General features: G+C 44.0%; 1 protein-coding gene across 1 annotated transcript; it reads right to left on the bottom strand.

The window, feature by feature from the left end:
• Positions 1-723: 723 nt before the first annotated feature.
• On the bottom strand, positions 724-22984 carry LOC101128351 (zinc finger protein 439-like). The gene is given in 8 exon segments (XM_019016472.4): positions 724-2404; positions 2406-2436; positions 2438-2893; positions 2895-3041; positions 3043-4269; positions 4970-5030; positions 5236-5362; positions 22588-22984. Coding segments are annotated over 8 exon segments (2310 nt in total). The 5' UTR covers positions 22651-22984; the 3' UTR covers positions 724-2206.

The following is a 22984-nucleotide window of genomic DNA, read 5'->3' as shown; positions in this document are numbered from 1 at the left end:
CCTTCAATTCAGAAGGATGAGGCAGGGGTTGCATTCAGGTGCACCCAACTTTTTTTTTTTTTCTTTTTTTTTTTTTTTTTGTGATGGAGTCTCGCTCTGTCGACTAGCCTGGAGAGTGCAACGGTGTGATCTCAGTTTACTGTAACCTCCACCTCCCAAGCTCAAGCGATTGATTCTCCTGCCTCAGCCTCCTGAGTAGCTGGGATTGCAGGCACACACCACGATGCCCAGCTATTTTTTTGTATTTTTAGAAGAGACAGGGTTTCACCACGTTGGCCAGGCTGATCTTGAACTGCTGACCTCAAGTGATCCACCTGCCTTGGCCTCCCAAAGTGCTGGGATTACAGGTGTGAGCCACCATGCCTGGCCAGGTTTCACTGCCCTGTCTTCCCTGTTCTGAGTTACTTTGTGTGATCCGACAATCAATGACTCCTCCCTTCACTGATGTGGATACATTATCTGGGACTGGGTGTGTCACCTCCACACACAGACAGGGCTTGGTCAGTGATTGATTGATTCTGCATCCTGTGGTGCCTAGATTTAGACTATAAGGATTTTAAATAACTGTTTCTGAAGAGCAGCTTCACTGCTACCTTACAGGAAGTGACTGAATTGTTCTAGCCATTGCATTATATATAAAAGTGACTTTTCCATGTTACCGTTAACTTTACACTGCTGAGATACGCAGGCTGTTGACAAGTTAGCATCAACAGCACATTATCAGAGGAAGAAAGGCTTTTATTTAGACAATTTACACAAATTTATTAGCCTCCTATGACTCAGTAAAGCAACTTGAAAAAAATATAGCTTTATAAAGCGTAAATGAATTTATATATTTTAACTAAGGTACCTTCTAGTTAACAGTGCCCATACATTTTAGAAAATGTTTTAGTCTTTACAGAATAAGTAAGGCAAAAGCAGGTCCAGAAGTCTAGAGCTGACCTCCCCTCACCACAAGGCCAAGTTGTTTTTGTTTTTATTTTTTCAGAAAGAGTTTTGCTCTTGTTGACTAGGCTGGAGTGCAATGGTGGGATCTCGGCTCACTGCAACCTCTGCCTCCCAGATTCAAGTGATTCTCCTTTCTCAGCCTCCTGACTAGCTAGGATTACAGAAGCATGCCACCATGCCTGACTAAGTTTTGTATTTTTAGTTGAGACAGGGTTTCATCATATTGGTCAGGGTGTTCTTGAACTCCTGACCTCAGGTGATCCGCCTGCCTCAGCCTCCCAATGTGCTGGGTTTTCAGGTGTGAGCCACCGCACCCAGCCAAGGCCAAGTCTTTTACTGTTGGAGAGACACATGTTACATATCAGGCATATGAGATGATGCTCCTCAGTGATCACGATGGACCAGGACAAAAACAAGGGCATTTTGTAACTGTATTTCTAAAACTGGTAGAAGTAAACATATTTCAAATCATAAACATGACCAAAATTTTTATCTTCTTACCAATGTGACTTGTAATTCTCATACATCCCATAGTCATTTATGTCTTCTGGTCATATTTATCACTATGGCATATTACACCCTTGCTGACAGCAGGTATGGCACTGCTGGTTTTGGGGAAGAAGGTACTCAGAGGTACATGAGATAACTTTTGGTATTATGAGTGAAAGAAAAATTAGGGTTGAGGCAGGGCGCAGTGGCTCATGTCTGTAAATCCAGCACTTTGAGAGGCTGAGGCAGGAGGATCACAAGGTCCAGAGTTCGAGACCAGCCTGGCCAATATGGTGAAACCCCGTCTCTACTAAATAATACACAAAATTAGCCAGGTGAAGTGGTGCATGCCTGTAGTCCCAGCTACTCAAAAGGCTGAAGAAGGAGAATTGTTCAAACCTGGGAAGCAGAGATTGCAGTGAGCCAAGATCGCACCACTGCACTCCAGCCTGGGCAACAGAGTGAGGCTCTTTCTAAAAAAAGAAAAAGAAAAAGGAAAAGGAAAAAAAAGAAAAATTACGGTTGAAATAAAAATTAAAGTACATAAGCATGAAAAGTAAAATTTACATGAGGAAAAATATGCCTGGCATTGAATCCAGGTAATGCTGATTCACAATGTCCAAATAACAACAATGTAACATTATAAGCTTGATCTAATACATGACACCAATGGATATTTTATTATAGCTTCTTAATTATTTAAAAAGAATAACATTTGTTAGTATACAGTTATTATAAACAGTTAATTGTTTACATTCATTATTTGTATTCAAAGAATCCTGGCCGATCTGAAGGCTTTCCCATACTGCTTACATTCATAGAGTTTCTGCCAAGTGTGAGTGCTTCCATGCATTTGAAGTCATGAGGCTGATCTGACGGCTTTCCCACATTGCTTACATCGATACGGTTTCTCCCCAGTGTGAGTCCTTTCATGATATTGAAAAGAACTGGAAGAAGTGAAAGCTTTTGCCACATTGCTTACATTCATAGGGTTTCCTTCTGGTGCGTCTTTACATGTCTATGAAAGCAACTAAGCAAGCTGAATGCTTTCCCACAATCCTTACATTCATACGGATTCTCTCTCGTATGAGTCCTTTCATGTATATGCAAGGAAGAAAAATAATTGAATGCTTGTCCGCATTCCTTACATTCATAGGTTTCTCTCCAGTGTGTGTTTTGCATGTATTCAAATGATCTTGGCAGATATGAATGCTTTCCCACAATGCTTACATTCTTAGGGCGCCTCTCCTCTGTGCACCTTTCATGTATTTGAAAAGAAGAGAAATTATGGAACGCTTTTCCACATTTCTTACATTCATAGGGTTTCTCTCCATTGTGTGTCCTTTCATAAATTGAAAGGTTCTTGACAGATCTGAAGACTTTCCCACACTGCTTACACTCATAGAGTTTTTCTCCACTGTGAGTCCTTTTAGATATCGAAAGGAACTGGAACAATTAAGGCTTTACCACATTGCTTGCATTTGTACGGTTTCTCTCCAGTGTGAATTTTTTCATGTGTTTGAAATAACTTGGCAGAATAAAAGTGTTTCCCATATATCTTATATTTATAAGGTCTTTCTCCAGAGTGCATTCTTATGTGTTTGTGTCCTTTCATGAAATCGAAAGTTCTGGACATATCTGAAGGCTTTCCCACATTCCTTACATTCATAGGGTTTCTCTCCAGTGTGAATCCTACGATGCATTCGAAGTTGTGAGGCAGATCTGAAGGCTTTCCCACATTCCTTACATTGATACGGTTTCTCTCCAGTGTGAGTCCTACCATGCAATTGAAGGTTTCGGGCAGATCTGAAGGCCTTCCCACATTGCTTACACTCATAGGGTTTCTCTCCAGTGTGAGTCCTTTCATGATATCGAAAGGAACCGGAACGAGTGAAGGCTTTACCACATTGCTTGCATTTATAGGGTTTCTCTCCACTGTGAGTTTTTTCATGTCTTTGAAATGACTTGGCAGAATAAAAGCCTTTCCCACATGTCTTACATTCATAAGGTCTTTCTCCAGAGTGCATTCTTATGTGTGTTTGAAAACTTGTAAGAGAGGATAATGCTTTCCCACACTGCTTACATTCATAAAGTTTCTTCCTAGAGTGGGTCCTTTCATGTCTACGAACATAACGGGGACACGTGAATGCTTTTCCACATTCCTTACATTGATAAGCCTTCTCTCCCGTATGACTCCTTTCATGTCTGTGACAGGATCTGGGACTATGGAATGCTTTCCCACATTTCTGACATTCATAAGGCTTTTCTCCAATGTGAGTTCTTTCATGTATTCGATGGGTAGCAGAGTAACTAAAAGATTTACCACATTGTTTACATTCATATGGTTTCTCTCCAGTGTGAGTTCTTTCATGGATAAGATATAAACTGAGACAATGGAACGCTTTCCCACAAAACTTACATTTATAAGGTCCATCCCCACTGTGCACTACCATGTGTCTTTGAATGCTTGAATGGTAAATAATGTTTTTTCCACATTCTTTACAAGCATAGGGTTTCTTTCCAGTGTGATCCCTTTCTTGTGTTCTAAAGGAGGGGTGATATCTGAATGTTTTTTTAGGTTGTTGAGTCTTACATGGCTTTGGTCCATATTCCTGACATTCATATGCCTTGTGTCCAATGTCACCTCTGATGTTCATATTAAAAGATGAGTTACCTAGGCCAACTTCTGCACACACAAAGCTGTCACATGATTTTACTTCAGGAGAAGCTTTCTTCTTCTGGAAGTTCAGCCTGTCATCTGGAACTGGGGTAAAAGTTTCTCCACAATGACTGTCTTGTTTAATTTCATTGACTTTCTCTTCTATGACACTCCTGTCAAAAATGAGAAACAAATTATGAAGAGTTTGTTTATAAGTAATTTTATATTAATCAACAAGTATTGCACTTGCATTTTTAACACTGTCCATCAAAGTGTAGGCTTTCTGCCCTGTCTGAATTGTTTGAAGGTGACTGGACAACACATTCTACAAGGTGACCCAGCCATACCTATTATTTAAAAAAATGTTTATAAGAGGCTTCTTAATACTCTTCCCATGTAAACTATTTTACAAATACTAAACACTCTGTGTCATTTTTCTTTTGTTTCAGGGTCTTGTCCTGTTGCCCACACTGGAGTGCAGTGATATCATCATAGCTTACCGCAGCCTTTAACTCCTGGGGGCTCAAGTGATCCTCATGTCTCAGCCTCCTGAGTAGCTGGGACCACGGATGCATACCACAATGCCCAGCTAATTTTTTGCTGTTGTTGAGATATGGTCTCGTTATGTTGCGCAGGCTGTTGTTGAACTGCTGGCCTCAAGCTATCCTCCTATCTCCATGTCTCAAAGGACTGGGATTATAGGAGTGAGCCCTCAGCCTTGATCACATTTAAATATATATTTTTAGATAAAATATTGTATGAATAAATGAATTTGGTCCTGGACTTAGTTCTTTGTTTTACTTATTTTTAACATAGTCTCATATTCTAAGATCGTGTAGAGAGACACTGCTTTCTCTTATAAGTGCAAATTACCTGAAGTTTCTCCTGGGGTTTTGGTACTCATATTCAATGTTCTGGTCTTTCCACTTTTTTCCTAAAATACAAACACAGAAAAATAATCCTGAGGCAGTATAAAATTGTGAAAAAATTATTAGACCTATGCCCATGATTTACAGCAGCCATGCCTCATTTATTCATCAAAGTATTTCCTGTCTGTGTTCCAAATCACTCAACAGCATTGGTGAGCTAGAAACATTGGTAAACTAATGCACTGAGGGAAGGAATATTGTCATCCTTACCTATAGAGGTCAGGTTCCAGAAAGTTTCCAGCATCACTTCCCTGTAGAGATTCTTCTGGGAAATATCCAGCAAAGCCCACTCCTCCTGGGTGAAGTTCACAGCCACATCCTTAAAGGCCACTGGATCCTGAAACATCTCACATGTGTAGAGGAGGATGGGTGAGAGTGACAGCATTGGGGGCCTAGACTCTACTCCCAAGAAGTTCTCAGGATGCCGTGGACTCCAAACATTTATTCCCTGCTTTGGTCATCAGATCCCTTTCTCTCTATCTATACTTACTTTCTTCCATAAAGCAATTTTTTTTTAATTTTTTTGAGACAGAATTTCACTCTTATTGCCCAGGCTGGAGTACGATGGTGCAATCTCGGCTCACCGCCGGGGTTCAAGTGCTTCTTCTGCCTCAGCCTCCTGAGTAGCTGGGATTACAGGCATGCGCCAGCATACCCGGCTAATTTTGTATTTTTAGTAGAGACAGGGTTTCTCCATGTTGGTCAGGCTGGTCTCGAACTCCCAACCTCAGGTGATCCACCTGCCTCAGAGTCCCAAAGTGCTAGGATTACAGGCATGAGCCACCATACCCAGACAGCAATTTTTTTTTTTTTTTTTTTGAGATAGTGTATCGCTCTGTCAGCTGCCTGGGCTGTCCCTAATGTCTCTTTGGACTGTGGGTCTGTAGCACCTGTCATAACAGAGTACTATGAATTAATATGCAGAAAAAAGTTAACATTAGCAGTCCTGAAGCTGTGTATCCTTGAAAATGCCTGTTCCCAAAGTGTAATCTTTGATGACATTGTTAGAGAAGGCAGAGAGCTAGCCAAGAGCAGGAAGTGTAGCCCCTGGGAAATCCCACAACCCCAGGGACCACCCAAAACAGGCATGCTAGATATAAGCAGAGAGGAGGGGAGACACCTAAGTAGAAAGAAACATCCATTATGATGCCCAGGAATCATTCAGTTTGCAGTTATCCTGTCAGAATGTAGCTAGATAGATGCTGATAAGAAGGGCAAACAGGACATTACTAAAAAAAACAAGACCGTAATTACACAAGAGGGCAAACAAGAAACTCCTAAGAGATACCCACGTGTAATGAGCACAGATTTAACCACTATACGACCTTCCTGGGGTGGCAGTAATGAGCAATGCAGCCACCCACATATCCATTGATGGCTGAATGGATAAACAAAATGTGGTAAGCATATACATACAATGGAATATTATTTAGTCTTAGAAAATAACATCTTGGCCTGGTGCGGTGGCTCATGCCTGTAATCCCAGCACTTTGGGAGGTGGAGGCGGGCAGATCACCTGAGGTTGGGAGTTCAAGACCAGTGTGATCAACCTAGAGAAACCTTGTCTCTACTAAAAATACAAAATTAGCCGGGCGTGGTGGCACATGCCTGTAATCCCAGCTACTCAGGAGGCTGAGGCAGGAAAATTGCTTGAGGTTGGGGTCAGTCAATATTGTGCCATTGCACTCCAGCCTGGGCAACAAGAGTGAAACTGCATCTCAAAAAAAATAAAAAATAAAAATAAAAAAGAAAGAAAACAATATCTTGGCCCATACTACAACATATATGAAACCTCAGGATAATTGCAAAAGGCAAAATACAACAGAATTCATCTTAGAGAACTTATATAGATTTGTCAAACTATCTCAATTGTACATGTAAAATTCCTTAAGCGTGTTGGCTTATGCCTGCAATCCCAGCACTTTAGGAGGCCAAGGTAGGTGGTTCACTTGAGGTCAGCAGTGTGAGGCCAGCCTGGCTAACATGGTGGAACTCCATCTCTACTAAAAACACAAAAATTAGCCAGGCGTGCAGCGCGTGCCTGTATTCTCCGTTACTTGGAAGGCTGAGGTGGGAGAATCCTTTGAACCCGGGAGGCAGAGGTTGCAGTGAGCCAAAATCCCACCATTGCACTCCAGCCTGGGCGACAGAGTGAGACTCCATCTCAAATCAAACAAAAAATGAGAAGAATGTCCTAATAGAGGCAGAAAAGGCATGTGACAAGCCTTAACCCATTTGAGCCCACTGTTCCATTTCTGGAACGCTAAGCATGTGGGAGTTATTTGTATCCTACTGCTCAAGGTCATTACCAAAGTCTGATTTTTCACACGTCTGCAATTCAAAAAATTGCAACCTCTAGCATAAATGGGTTGATATCTCCTCATGATTAAAAACACTTAATAAACTAAATCTACAAGAGAAGATTCCATATGATCACAAGAGAGGCACTAGGAACATAGAAAAATCTACTATAAAGACAAGTATTAAAAATGCAAAACCGGAGGCCAAGGCAGACAGATCATTTGAGCCCCGCAGTTCGAGACCAGCCTGGGCAACATAGTGAGACCCTGTATCCATAATAAAATAAATAATTAGACATGGTGGCACAAAACAAATGGTACTGAAACACCTGGATTAGCAAATGCAAAGAAATAAATTAGACACAGAACTGCACCTTTTACAAAACTACCTCCTGATGAATCATTTACTTAAATGGAAAATGCAAAACTCACAACTTCTAGAACTTAACACTTGTGAAAACCAAGACAACCTTGGATTTGGCAATCAGGTTTCACACACAACACAAAAAACATGATCTGTGAGTGAGAAAATCTATAAATTGGACTTCATTCAAAATAAAACTCTGTTTGGGAAAAGAGTCTGTTAAGAGAATAAAAAGACAGGCGGCAGACTGGGACACAATATTTGCAAGACACCTATCTGATCAAGGACTGGTACCCAAAAGATATGAAGAACTCCTAGAATTCTATAAGAAAAAAGCCAACTAATCAAAAAATAAAAAGGCCGGGCATGGTGGCTCACGCTTGTAATCCCAGCACTTTGGGAGGCTGAGGAGGGTAGATCACTGAGGTCAGGAGGTTGAGACCAGCCTGGCTAACATGGTGAAACCCCGCCTCTACTAAAAATACAAAAATTAGCTGGGCGCGGTGGCATGAGCCTGTAACTCCAGCTACTCGGGAGGCTGAGGCAGGAGAATCACTTGATCCTGGGAGGCAGAGGTTGCAGTGAGCTGAGCCGAGACTGTGCCACGGCACTCCAGCCTGGGCCAGAGAGCCAGACTACAACTCAAAAAAAAAAAAAAAAAAAGCAAAATCTTTCCAAGCATACCTCTCTCTAAAGACATAATTATGGCAAACAAACATATGACAGGATGCTCTACATTACATGTTATTAAAGAGCAAATGAAAACAGGCTGGGCACGATGGCTCATGTCTATAATCCAACACTTTGGGAGGCCGAGGCAGGTGGATCACCTGAGGTCAGGAGTTTGAGACCAGCATGACCAACAAGGTAAAATCTCATCTCTACTAATAATACAAAAATTGGCTGGGCATGGCGGTATCTGCCTGTAATCCCAGCTACTTGGGAGGCTGAGGCAGAAGAATCACTGGAACTGGGGAGGCAGAGGCTGCAGTGAGCTGAGATCACGCCATTGCACTCCAGCCTGGGCAAAAAGAGCAAAATTCCGTCTCCAAAAAAAGAAAAAAAAAAAAAAAAACAGAAAACAACAATGAGGTAACAGTAAATACCTGTTGCGGTAGGTGAAATCCAAAACACTGATACTTCCAAATGCTGGTGACAGTGAACTCTCATTCACTAGGGATGTGAATGGAAAATTCTACAGCCAATTTGAAAGACAGTCTGTGGAGTTCTGAAGAAAATAAGCATGGTCTTATGGATTCAGTAGTCTCATTCCTACATATTGACCCAAGTGACCTGAAAACTGATGTCCACACAAAAGTCCTCCCACAAACATTTTTAGCAGCCTTACTCATAACTACCAAAATTAAAATCAAACAAGGTGAGTCTTAAAAAAAAAATAGAGGAGTTCTCACACTGTATCTACCAGGCTGTTCTCTAACTGCTGGCCTCAAGCAATCTTCTCACCTCCGTCTCCCATGTAGCTGGGAATTCAGGGATGAGGCATCACACCAGGCTCAAGATGAGCCTTTCAATAGATGAATAAAAAAACAAACTATGGTAACATCCGTACAATGGAATGTTACTCAGTGATGCAAAAAAATGAGTGGCCGGACATGGTGGCTCACAAGTGGAATCCCAGCACTTTGGGAAGCTGAGGTGGGAGGATCACCTGAGCTTGGGATTTTGTGACCCTGTCTCTAACAAAACAAAAAAATTTTTAGATAAATAAATAAAAACTAAATGAGTTGTCAAGCAACAAAGTTATCGCGAGACCTTCAATGCATATTTTTACATGAAAGAAGCAAGTCACCCCATTTCTGCCACCCAGGACCAAGAAAAGATAGGAGAGTGCACTAAAGACACAATACTCCTTTATGTTTCCAAAGGGGAGCCTCAACCAAAAGACAATCTGATCTCTGTTTCCACGATAGATGAAAGGAGGAGCAGCACACATACTTTTACAGGAGAGTGTCTGGTGGTGATTCCCTGAACATTTCACATAGAGGAAAGGAGAAGCGCTCAATGACGATTTCCCACCAACACGTCATTGTGTCCCCTGTGTACCCCCATGTATATTTTGCTTTTGCAGGCTATTGTTCCACCCTGTTGAAGTGGCCTTTCCTTTTCTTTTGGGATATTTCTCTCTTCACAGTTGAGACAATCCAGAAGACAGGAATCATTTCTGTTTTCCCTCAATAGCAACATCCAATTGGCTGACCGGCCATGTGTCTCCAATTAATGGAAACTGGAGTTGGGAGGGAGAAGCTGAGCACTCAGAGAATTGGTTATCTAGATGAAGCGTATACCAGGCATCTCTGTCACCATAAGGCATTCAGCTGCTCCCTTGGGAGGCCCCACTCCCCTAGGCACTGATACCCACTAGACCCTCCAGGAGACATGGCAGTTGTGGGGATCTTGAGTCAGCCCGAGGCAGTTCTAAAACCCAAAACCAGGAAAAGATAGGAGGGTGTACTGAAGACACATCACCCTGTACAGTTTCCAGAAAGGAACCGCATCCCAAAGACATCCTGATAAGGTGTCTGTGTCTCGGAAAGATAAGAGAAGGAGAGGCAGAAAGGTTTTTTCGGGAAATTGTCTAGTGGTTATTCTCTGCTTTCCTCTCATGTGAAATGTTCAGAAACAGATTTTACTGCAAGCCCTTGAAGAGTTAGGCTCCTGTATGAGGTTGGAGGATTTGCGGCCCTGTATCCCATATATTTGGAGAATGCAGGGGCAAACCAGTCGCCCTGAAGAGTATGAACAAATTTAAATAAGAAGCAATGAGGCCGAACTGTCTGTGGTGTCCTAAGGTCCTACCTAAGGGTTGGGAGCCAAAGACTTGAGGGTCGTGACCAACTCAGCATTCCACTGGAGGTTATATGATCATACAGTAAACTGTTTATCATAAATGCAGAATGTGGGCAAACTCGCGTCTGCGCCTGCTGCCAGAAGGTACACTGAGGACAATCACCCTGGCGCTGTGCTGCTTGAGGTTATCTACTGGGACATCTGGAGTCTATTGTTCAAAGAATGCAGTCATGCAGGCCTGCTCTAAATCAAGCAGCTGACCTACAACCACCCCCTTCTATCTCCTTTAATCAATAAATACGAAGGGCACTAGAAGCTCAGGGCCCTTGTTCACTAGAAGCAAGGTGCCCCTGACCGCTTCTTCCAAACACATTCTTTTGTCTTTGTCTTTATTCCCGCGTTCGTCCTCTGTTCAGTACAGCAGGGTCCGTGGCAAAGCGGCTCCCGTGAACAGGGACTTGAGGACGTGAACGAAGAAAGCTTGCTGGAGCAGAGGAAATGAAATTCACCACACAAACGGGGACCCCGGGATATCTGCCGGCAGCTGATATAAAGTCAGTGCCCTAAAGAGACACTGATCAGTGCCCTAAAGAGGTACTGGGAGCAATATAAGGTAGGTGCTCTAGAGAAGTACTGGGAATAGGAAGTTTCTGAATCAGGGTAACATGGGGCAGTATTTGTCTATTGAGGAGCAATAGACAATTTTTTTTTGTATTTTTTTTTGTATTTTTAGTAAAGACGGGGTTTCACCATGTTAGGCAGGATGGTCTTGATCTCCTGAACTCATGATTCACCCGCCTCGGCCTCCCAAAGTGCTGGGATTGAGGAGCAACATTATGTGCAGTTGCTTAAAGTTTTACTTAAACAGTCTGGTACTCAGGTTAGTTCTCAGACACTAAGATGCTGCAGGAGGTTATTATGCATAACCCATGGTTTCTGCAGACAGGCACTTTCCATGTGGAAAATTGGGACACAGCAGGTGAAGGATTAAAATGGGCTCATCAAAAAGGTCTAAAAGTTGATCCTTCTGTTTTCTCCACTCGGAGTTTAGTCCATACTGTCCTTCTGCCACTATCTCCTTCTTATTCTGCTAGACAGCTGGAATCATGTTCTGAGTTTAAAAATCTGAAAGAATCTGTTGTCCCACTCACAGCGCCAACTGAAAATAATAAACAGGAGAAGGAGGATAAAAACTGGCCTATACCGCCCCCTCCAATCGCAGAAACACCTGTACTGCCTCCTTCGGTAGCAGAAATAGAGACCTCAAAACAAACAACTTTATGCTCTGCTGCCATAGCTGGAGAGCCCTTAGGACCTTGCGTTTTTCCTGTTTCCATAAGGCCCGATTCAAATAATCCACAGCAGTTTATTCATGAACACACCCCCACTGGAGTTTAAGTTGTTGAAGGAATTAAAAGCTAGTGTAGTTAATAATGGAGTACAGAGCCCATTTACTTTAGGATTACCAGAATCTCTTTTTGGTGCTATGCGCCTTATACCCTTTGATGTAAAACATTTGGCTCAGATTTGTTTGTCTGCTAGCGCATACCTAACACGGAATTTAAATTGGGAAGAAATGTGTGCAGACCAGGCTAGACAGAATCGTGCTACTGGACATAGAGACATTACAGAGGATATGCTGTTGGGTAATGGCCCTTATTCAGACCTGGAACATCAAATGGCACTCCCAGACGCTGCTTATAAGCAGTGTGCACTGGCTGCTAAATGTTCCTGGGCCACAATTCCAGAGGAAGGGGTTCCAGTACAATCCTTTTTACATATCACACAAGGGTTGCAGGAGCCCTGTGCACATTTTCTTGAAAGATTACAAGAGGCAGTGAAGAAACAGATTCCTCATACCATGGCTGCAGAGATGCAAACTGTAACTTTAGCTTTAAAGAATGCAAATGTAGATTGTAAATGTGCACTAGCACCTGTGAAGTATACAGAAGAGTTGGGAAATTTTCTCAGAGCTTCTCAGGATGTAGGAACTGAGCTTTATCGTTCTACAATGTTAGGTCAAGCAATGGCTAATTTAGTAGTTGACAAATCTAAAAAGAGCCAAGGGTCAAACCCTAAAATGGGATATCAGAGCAGAAAAGGCTTAGAAAAGTCCCTACAGGGAAACCCTGATCCTATATCAATAAGTGGGCAAACAGATAGAAAAGGGCTAGGAGTCAGGATTTCTGATGGGGGTCATTGATACTTCTCCTTCACCTACTGCCTTACCATTAGAATGGCTCAGTGACAAACCTGTGTGGGTGGATCAGTGGCCCCTATCACAGGAGAAACTAACTCCACTTCAGCACTAGAAAAAGAGCAACTGGATGCAGGACATAAAGAGGAGTCGGTTAGCCACTGGAATTCACCAGTGTTTGTAATTCCAAAGAAGTCAGGAAGATGGCGACTGCTGCATGATTTGAGAGCTATTAATGCACAAATTAAACTGATGGGTGCATTACAACAAGGCTTGCTATCTGCAGCCATCATTCCTAGAGACTGGCCTCTTGTAGTAATAGACCTTTCTTTTTTTTTTTCGAGATGGAGTCTCGCTCTGTCGCCCAGGCTGGAGTGCAGTGGTGCCATCTCGGCTCACTGCAAGCTCCGCCTCCCGGGTTCACGCCATTCTACTGTTTCAGCCTCCCAAGTAGCTGGGACTACAGGTGCCTGCCACCATGCCTGGCTAATTTTTTTTTTTTTTTTTGTATTTTTTAGTAAAGACGGGGTTTCACCATGTTAGGCAGGATGGTCTTGATCTCCTGACCTCATGATCCGCCCGCCTCGGCCTCCCAAAGTGCTGGGATTACAGGCGTGAGCCGTCGCGCCCGGCATAGACCTTTCTTTACTATACCCTTACACGAGAAGGATAAGCCTGGATCTGCCTTCTCTGTGCCTTCTATTCATCCAAGAGAACCTGTTTCTCGTTATCAAAGGAAAGTTTTACCCCAAGACATGCTTTACAGTCCTACGCTATGTCAGCATTTTGTAGGACAAACATTGAAGGAGACTCTGAATATGTTTCCTACTGCTCACATCATTCATTTCATGGATGACATTCTTTTGGCCACTCCTACAGATCAAATCTTACATCAGTTATTCAGAGAAAGAAAGCAGGCTTTGACTAAATGGAATCTCAAAATTGGTCCAGAGAAAGTACAAACAACTTCCCCATACCATTACTTAGGCACTATTGTTACTGAAAGAAGTGTTCGGCCTCAGAAAGTAGTTCTCCATAAAGACAGGTTACAGATTTTAAATGATTTTCAACAGTTGTTAGGGGATATTCATTGGCTGTGCGCAATGCTAGGTATTGCAACTTATCGACTCAAACATCTTTATCAAACCCTGCAAGGAGACTCTTCATTAGATTTCCCCGCAGCAATTGATCAAAGAGGCAGAAGCTGAGTTGCAACTTGTAGAACAGATGCTTCAGCAGAGACATGCCTCATGGCTGTAGCCACAAAAGCCTTTGCTTATTCTTCATACCCCTCATTCTCCAACAGGACTCCTGGGCCAGTGCTTAGACAAGTCTGTATCAGTAATAGAATGGCTCTTTCTACCTAATCAAACAGTTAAAACCTTGCAAGTCTATCTTCCTTTAATTACACAACTTGTGACTATAGGTAGGCATAAATTAAAAGTGCTTATGGGATATGATCCAGATGCAATTATTGTTTCTTTGGATTCCCAACAACAGGCCACAGCATGGGAAATATCGACTGTGTAGCAAATTGCTCTTGCAGATTTTGTGGAAATAATAGACAACTACTCTCCATCGGACAAAGTTTTACAATTTTATAATGTCTATTATTTTATCTTCCCTGTGATTACTCATCACGAGCCTATTCCAGGTGGTCAGGCCTATTTTACCGATGGCTCTTCCAAAGGCGTGCAGCTATGTTGGGACCTAAACATACTCAAACAATAAGCATCTCTGGACTTTCAGCTCAACGCTCAGAGTTAATTACAGTCATTCTAGTTTTAGAGCTCACAGCTTCAACTCCCATTAACATTGTCTGTGATTCAGCCTATGTCGTAAATGTAGCCAGTCGCATAGAAACTGCTACAATTAAAAGCACACTAGAGCTAGAACTGCTTAGCTTGTTTCTAAGACTTCAACAAGCTGTTCGCTCTCATGCTGCTCCTTTACATATTTCTCATATTCGCTCTCACATACAACTCCCTGGACCACTATCTCTAGGTAATGATAGAGCAGATAAACTGGTTGGTTCTGTATTTCAACAAGCTCAAACTTCTCATGCAATACTGCCTCAAAACACCTCAGCCCTTACTCGTATGTTTCACCTGCCTCACAGCCAGGCTCGAACTATAGCGCAAGCCTGTCCCACTTGTCAGCATGTCCCTGGTGTTATACCTGTGGAAGGATGCAATCCACAGGGCTTGGCTCCAAATGAAATTTGGCAGATGGATGTTACACATATAGCAGCCTTTGGCAAGCTTAGCTATGTTCATGTAACTATAGACACTTAATCTCATATGCTGCATTCTACATGCCAAACAGGTGAGACAGCTGGTCATGTGCAGTGACATTGCCTGTCATCATTTGCTCATATGGGGATCCCTAAACCATTAAAAACTGACAATGGACCTGCTTATACTTAGTCATGTTTTTCAAAACTTTTTACAGTTATGGACAATCACCCACAAAACAGGAATACCTTACAATCCCCGAGGACAAGGCATTATAGAGCGGGCACATCAAACATTACAATGCATGTTGAAAAAACAGAAAGGGGGTATAGGAGACCAGCTACCACCTCAAATAAAATTACATTTAGCCTTATTTACTTTAAATTTTTTGACTCCTGGTCCGGATGGTAAGACTCCAGCAGAAAGACATTGGCAAGTGTTAGAGGAAAAGAGGAAAGTTTATCTGAAAGTGTTATGGAAATCCCTGGGAGAAGGACAATGGAAAGGTCCGGTGGATTTACTTACATGGGGATGAAGGTATGCTTGTGTTTCTACAGGAGATGGACACACCATGTGAGTGCCCTCAAGGTGCGTGCCACCATGGAATGGGAAACTGGAGGGACCCATGGTGGCCAACAATGGGCTTGGTCCCTCCGGTACAACCCATGAGCCAGCTGAGCCTGAGTGTGAAGACGGAGAGAAGGCTGACCGGAGTCACAACGACATCAACCCCCATAACCTGGGGACAACTCAAGAAAACCACGCAAGAAGCTGAGAAACTACTGGAGCATCAGGGACAGGCAAAAACCCCTGATGCCATGTTCTTGGCCTGTCAGCCATAATGTCCTGTGCGGTATGTTTTCCCTGTACAGAGGTAAAAACATATTGGGCATATGTTCCCAATCCCCCAGCAGTACGGCCTATACTTTGGAGTGACACTCTTTCTGAAATCTTTCATGATCAGGGAGCGTGGGCTCCAGGACCCCTAACTCCCCATGACATAGAACAGTTAGACTCTTAGAACAATGTCATCAATTATACCACCCCACTAGAAGGACTCCCTTTGTGTATCACCACAGAGATGTCACTCAACAGTAGCTGTCTTATAATTCAAGCTCAAGCATGGTGGAATCACTATGGAAAAGTCATGTGCTTATTATGTCTTGGTTCCATTAATGTAACTGGTGTGCTAACCAACCATTCCCGGCCCAGTCACCCCAACTGTGCTGACTATATGGAATGGATTCCCTTCCATAGTTCCTACCCCCCTTCATGGACCCAGAGTCTTGGCCCGTAGAAAACAATCTATGTTAACTGCAGACATTGTGGATTGGGGACCTAAAGGTCAACTAGATGGAAAAGATGAAAATTAGAAATCATGGCACAAACTTGGCTGGCATTGGTGGTAAGCTTTTAATGCTTATTCTTTATACCACACCGGGATCCAATCCCAGTCTGCTGCCCAGATTGCTTGGCGTGCAGCAGGCTTTAGCTCACCTCTTCCTCAGTGGCATTATCCAGGGAGGCAAGGACCAATCCAAAAGACGTTATGGAAGGCAGCACCTTCATTTATGAATGGCAGCATCGGGGTTGGGATACTATCCAATAATAGCAATAGTAAGCAACACAGTTTTAATGCTACACTTGTAAAGAATATCACCACTCAATTTACGGTTTGTGTTTTTAATCCTTATGTCTTTTTGACAGCTAAGAAGGATTAGCTCCAGGTAAACAATACCCAATTGACCTGTAAATCTTGTCAGTTATATCACTACATTAATCATAGCACATTGCAAACACACAATGTCTCTTTTTTTTTTTTTTTTTTTTAGACAGAGCCTTGCTCTGTTGTCAAGCTTGAGTGCAGTGGCACGATCTCGGCTCACTGCAACCTCTGCCTCCTGGGTTCAAGCGATTCTCCTGCCTCAGCCTCCTGAGTAGCTGGGATTACAGGTGCCCGCCACCATGCCTGGCTAATTTTTGTATTTTTAGTAGAGACGGGGTTTCACCATGCTGGCCAGGCTGGTCTCGAACTCCTGACCTCGTAATCCACCTGCCTTGGCCTCCCAAAGTGCTGGGATTACAGGTGTGAGCCACTGTGCCTGGCCACAAACACATAACATCTCTACTTTGATGATTTTGGGTTGCATCCCTAGGCTATGGATTCCCATTAATCTGTCCAAGCCTTGGTCTGCCACCCCTGCTTTGCACTTTGTGAAACTTCTTCTAACTCAGCTTACTCATCGTGCCCGTAGAGCCTTAGGCATGATAATTTTGGCTATTGTTTCCTTGGTCACACCAATAACTTCTGTTGTGATGTCCTCCATCACTTTGCATAGTTCTATTCAAACAGTTCAGTACGTGCAGAACTGGATGCGTACAGCCAACCAAGTGTGGCTACTTCATAATAGAATTAACACTGAGTTACAAACTGAAGTGGCAATGTTGAAATCCATAGTTCTATGGTTAGGGGAACAAGCACAAAGCTTACAATTGCAACGGCAATTGTGCTGTCATCTTAATCCCACTCATATTTGTGTAAACAACTTAGAATATAACCAAAGTGAGCATCCACGGGACCTTTGATATTGGTGAACTGCAAAACAAAATTCTGGACTTAAATAAGCAAACTCAAGAGTTTCAGCCTTCCTTAGAAGTCTGGAGTGAATTCCTGCAAGGCCTAGAGAGCCTCAATATTTGGACCAAGCTAAAGCACTACATTAACATCTCATATATAGTTATTGGAATGATGTTTTTTAGTCTCTGTTTTTTGTTCATAGTCTGTAAAATCAGATGGACCGCCAATCAGAAAATGAGAGCTGCTCAACCTGGCCTTACATTCATTCAATTAATGCATAAACAGAAAGGGAGAGATGTTGGGAGCCCAAGGCCCGAAGGTCGTGACCAACTCAGCTTTCCACTGGAGGCTATATGATAAACAGTGAACTGTTTATCATGAATGCAGAATGTGGGCAAACTCACATCTGCTCCTGCCGCCAGAAGGTATACTGAGGACAATCACTCCCTGGTGCTGTGCTGCTTGAGGTTATCTACTGGGACATCTGGAGCCTATTGTTTGAAAAATGCAGTCATGCAGGCCTGCTCTAAATCAAGCAGCTGACCTACAACCACCTGCTTCTCTCTATCCCCTTTACTCAATAAACATGAAAGGCGCTAGAAGCTCGGGGCCCATGTTCACTACAAGCAAGGAGCCCCCTGACCCCCTGTTCCAAACACATTCTTTTGTCTTTGTCTTTATTCCCGCATTCGTCCTCCTTTGTTGAGTCCAGTAGGGTCCGTGGTACCTAACGACCCTGAAATCAAATTGAAATACAACTCTTGAAAATTACTAATTTAGGCCAGGCGTGGTGGCTCACACCTGTAATCCCAGCACTTTTGAGAGGCCGAGGCAGGTGGATCATGAGGTCAAGAGTTCGAGACCAGCCTGGCCAACATGGTGAAACCAAGTCTCTACTAAAAATACAAAAATTAGCCAGGCGTGGTGGCGGGCGCCTGTAATCTCAGCTTCTCAGGAGGCTGAGGCAGGAGAATCGCTTGAAACTGGAAGGCAGGGGTTGCAGTGAGCCGAGATTGCACCACTGCACACCACCCTGGGCAACAAGAGTGAAACTTTGTCTCAAAAAAATAAATAAATAAAATTACTAATTTATAGAAAAATGAAATTTATGCTTAATCAGGCACAGTCCACCAATTAACCTCTGATTACATAACTAGAAATTTTCTACCTATATAGGCTGTTGCAAGAAGTAAGTCAGGCCAGCCATGGTGGCTCGCACCTGTAATCCCACCACTTTGGGAGGCCAAGGTGGGTGGACCACTTGAGGACAGGAGTTGGAGACCAGCCTGGCCAACGTGGTAAAACCCTGTCTTTACTAAAAATACAAAAATTAGCCGAGTATGGTGGCATGTACCTGTAATCCCAGCTACTTGGGAGGCTGAGGCAGGAGAATTACTTGAACCTAGGAGGTGGAGGCTGCAGTGAGCTGAGATTGCGCCACTGCACTCCAGCCTAGACGACAGAGTGAGACCCCGTCTCAAGACAAACAAACAAACAAAAACAACCAAGTAATTCAAATATTTAAGCTGGTGGATCTCTAAACTGTCTTGAAACAATGTGATCATGGGGTTGAGTCACGTGACACACAGCTTTCAAACAGCCAGCTGGAACACATCTTTCCTTGATTACAGATTCGCCTTCCTTCTTACCTATACTGTTTTATAAAATGTTGTAAATGACTGAAGGGAAACAGGAAAGACCCTTTCCCTCTTTGCTATTTTTAATTTATTTAATATGATTTTTCGCAATTGAGATGGTGGGGGGGGGTCTCACTATGTTGCCCAGGCTGGTCTTGAACTCCTGAGATCAAGCCATCCACCTGCCTCAGCCTCCCAAAGTGCTGGGGTTACAGGTGTGAGCCATCCCACTGGGCCCCTCTTCACTACTGATCTCTGTAGTAGACTAACTTCCCTCTTAACTTTCTCACACAAAGACTTCATGGTTATCACATTATCTTCAGCTGGAATGTTGAATTCACTCTTTTAAATTGAAAAGGAAATAAAAACCAGCTAGAAAGAAAAGAAAACAAGTGCTGGGGGAAAAAAGCAAACCATAACAAATTAAGTTGTTAGCCAGGTGCACTGGCTAACGCCTGCAATCCCAAGACTTGTGGAGGCCAAAGAAGAAGGACTATTTGAGGCCAGGAGCTAGAGACAAGCCTGGGCAATGTATCGAGACCCCACCTCCATAAAAAATTAAAAATTACCCAGGTGTGGTAGTGGGCGACTATAGTCTCAGCTACTTGGGAGGCGGAGGTGCTCAAGATGGGGAAGTCAAGGCTGCAGTAAGCCGTGACGGCACCACTGCTCCAGCCTGGGCCACAGAGCAAGACATTGCCTCAAAAAAAAAAAAATTAAATTGTTGTACCTCATACATCAGCCTTCTATGGAAAACGTAATCCTGTTATATTTATTTGCCTTTTGCCTATATGAGTGTTAGGGAAGCAGGTGCCTAGGGGAGCCAGAGTAACACCAATTTAAGTTCAGCTCCACCTTGACACTAACAAGAAACACTCCTTGCCAGTCACAACCCATGATCATAAAGTTTCCCATGAAGAAAACAGCCTGAAGATGCCTGCAAGTATCCTTACACTCCCACAACACCAGAATGTCCTGATGTCCCAATACCTATAACAATATGTGCTTTCAAGGTAATTATAGTTATGCTTTAATGCACTTGTGCACTAAAATGTAAAGGATAGTTTTCTTTAAATCAACAGAGTAATAAATTTTGTGACGCTGTCAGCCCACATGCAGGTAGGCACAGCTTAGTTTAGTCTTTACATAGACAAGATCCCTACATAAGAAAAGACAGTACATTCCTCCTCTTGCTGTATGAGGATGCCCTACTCTGTAACAAAGAAGCTTTCTTTCTTCTTCTTCTTCTTTTTTATTTTTTTAAATAGAGACAGGTTCTCGCTGTGTTGGCCAGGTTGGTCCTCAACTCTTTTTTGTTTGTTTGTTTTGTTTTTGTTTTTTGAGATGGGGTCTCACTCTGTTACCCGGGCTGGAGTGCAGTGGCGCATCCTTGGCTGGGCTGCAACCTCTGCCTCCCAGGTTCAAGTGATTGTCCCACCTCAGCCTCCTGAGTAACTGAGACTACAGGCACAGGCCACCACACCCGGCTAATTTTTCTTATTTTTGGAAGAGACGGGGTTTCACTAAGTTGCCCAGGCTGGTCTCGAACTCCTGAGCTCAAGTGATCCTCTCGCCTGGGCCTCCCAAAGTGCTTGGATTACAGGCCTAAGCCATCATGCTGGCCCAGAGTAGCTTTCAATAAACTCTCTTCGCACTGCACTTTGTGACTCATCTTGAATTCCTTCCTGTGTGAGATCCAAGAACTGTCTTGGGGTCTGATCAGGACCTCTTTTTTCAGTAATATAAGCAAGAACATAACTTCCAATTTTGGAGTACTGAGTCCATTTTTCTGGAGTCTGTGTTTTGGTCATTGCTATCTTTCTGCTTGAATAAACTCTTCCAACTGAAATCTGAACCTTTCGATTATTTCCGGTTGACAAGTCCACATAAGGCGACTGCATCTCTGCAACCAATCAAGCATTTATCTGGTTTGTCTCCCCATGTACCTTATAAAAGCCTAGCCTTAAACATGTAAAACAAAAATAAAAACATATCTTCTGGCATGGCGATGTGGCTCACATCTGTAATCCCAGCACTTTGGGAGGCCTAGGCGGGTGGATCACTTGAGGTCAGGAGTTTGAGAACAGCCTGGCCAACATGGTGAAACCCCATCTCTACTAAAAATACAAAAATTAGCTGGGGGTGGTGGTGCGTGCCTGTAATCCCAGCTACTCAGGAGGCTGAGGCAGGAGAATCCCTTGAACCCAGAAGGCGGAGGTTGCAGTGAGCCGAGATCGAGCCATCGCACTCCAGCCTGGGCGACAGAAGGAGACTCCGTCTGAAACAAAAACAAAAACAAACAAAGTATCTTCCCAGTTAAGTGAAGTGACCGGCTCTTGGCCAAGGGAACCCCCCAAAAGCCCTGAAAATTGAGTGCCTGTGTATGACAGGATGGGAGGTGAGACAGGCCTCCTGACACCCTCTCCCTTTAGGAGTTTAGATGCAGCAACTGACGCACATTCATGTAAAAATAGACATTCTCTGACTGGAAAAACAGACTCCTTGTGACAACAAGATACCAAATTACAAACAAGACCTAAGGCCACGCAAGACAAGGGTAAGTCACGCCTTAGAATTCATAAAATCTCGAGAAACAGGTCTGTTTTCTGGCTGGGATGGAATCAAGTGGCAGATAACAGACCCCCTTCCTTCAGCATTCCTTCCTACCTCCTCCAAACTTTAGACAAAGCTTCACACTCTCAACCAACTGCCACCTACAGAATCCCTCAACCACCTGTGCCTTCTAACCCCCCTTCCACAGGTCCCGCCCTTTCTGCTAATGGAACTTACACCTTCCAGCCTTGATCCATCATTTTCCCTGCAATTCCTGTCTCTCTGAAATGAATAAAACCAAACTGTCTTGAGCCGCCTCGGGACCACTTACTCCAGGCTTCCTGGGGTTGTGTTTCCCTCGGCCAAGGTCTCTCCTACTCGGCTCTGAATACACTTCTGTATTTTACATAGTCTGTTTTTTTTCCGTTGACAAACCACAAGCCAGGACCGGGTGTTTCTCATTCGTGAATGGCTGTTTCCTCAAATGAACTTTTTGTTAATGTACCTCGGTATAATTTTTAACAGGAGAAAGTGGAGGCTGTGGGCCCACAGACCGCTGCTCCTCCTACGGACGAAATCCACACCCGAGTCGAAATCCGCCCATGACCCTCCCGTGGCCCCTGCACAATCTGGGGAGACGTCGGGCTGCGGGCGCGGAGCTGCACAAGAGGGCTTCGGGGCCAAGGCCGCAGTAGACGGGCAGGGACGGGAGAGGACGCCCGGAGTCCCGGCTGCCGGCCCACCCACATCCAGCGGCCGCGGGGACCGAGGGCCGAGCAGCTCCAGGAGGACTCGGTCCCAGACCCCGGAGTCGCCCACAGGGAGACCCGGGTCCCGCCAGTTCCAGGCAGCCCCTCCCCCATCTCACCACTCCCGGGCCAGCACACGCACCATTTCCCGGGTTTCAGATGTCCCGGGGTCCTCTCTACAGCTCCTGTGAGTACAGCAGGGCATAGCGCAGGTGACAGAGCGACAGAAATCTGGGTAGAGGCACTAGGTCCCTCTCGGGGCTGGAAAGGCCAGATCCCAACCGCCGCCCTCGCAGCGACAAAGGTGACGGCAGGAATGCAACATCCTCCGTGCCTGGATGCACAGTGGGCAGGGCCCCGTCCCAGTGCCTCTGATTGGATGGAATGTTCGGCCCCGCCCCCCACGTCTAAGTGACAGCGGAAGCCCTGGGTATCAGGCCCTGCGAAGCCAGACTGACAGATTCTAGCAACAGCTTCTCTAAGCTTACACGAGCTGCTTCCTGCACTCGGGTTATTGGATAGTTGCATTTCAGCCAAAC

Source organism: Gorilla gorilla, chromosome 20 (genome assembly GCF_029281585.2).
Source record: "Gorilla gorilla gorilla isolate KB3781 chromosome 20, NHGRI_mGorGor1-v2.1_pri, whole genome shotgun sequence".
Lineage (NCBI taxonomy): Eukaryota > Metazoa > Chordata > Mammalia > Primates > Hominidae > Gorilla > Gorilla gorilla.
The sequence above is the reverse complement of the archived record's forward strand: the minus strand, read 5'-3'. Positions and strand labels throughout refer to the sequence as shown.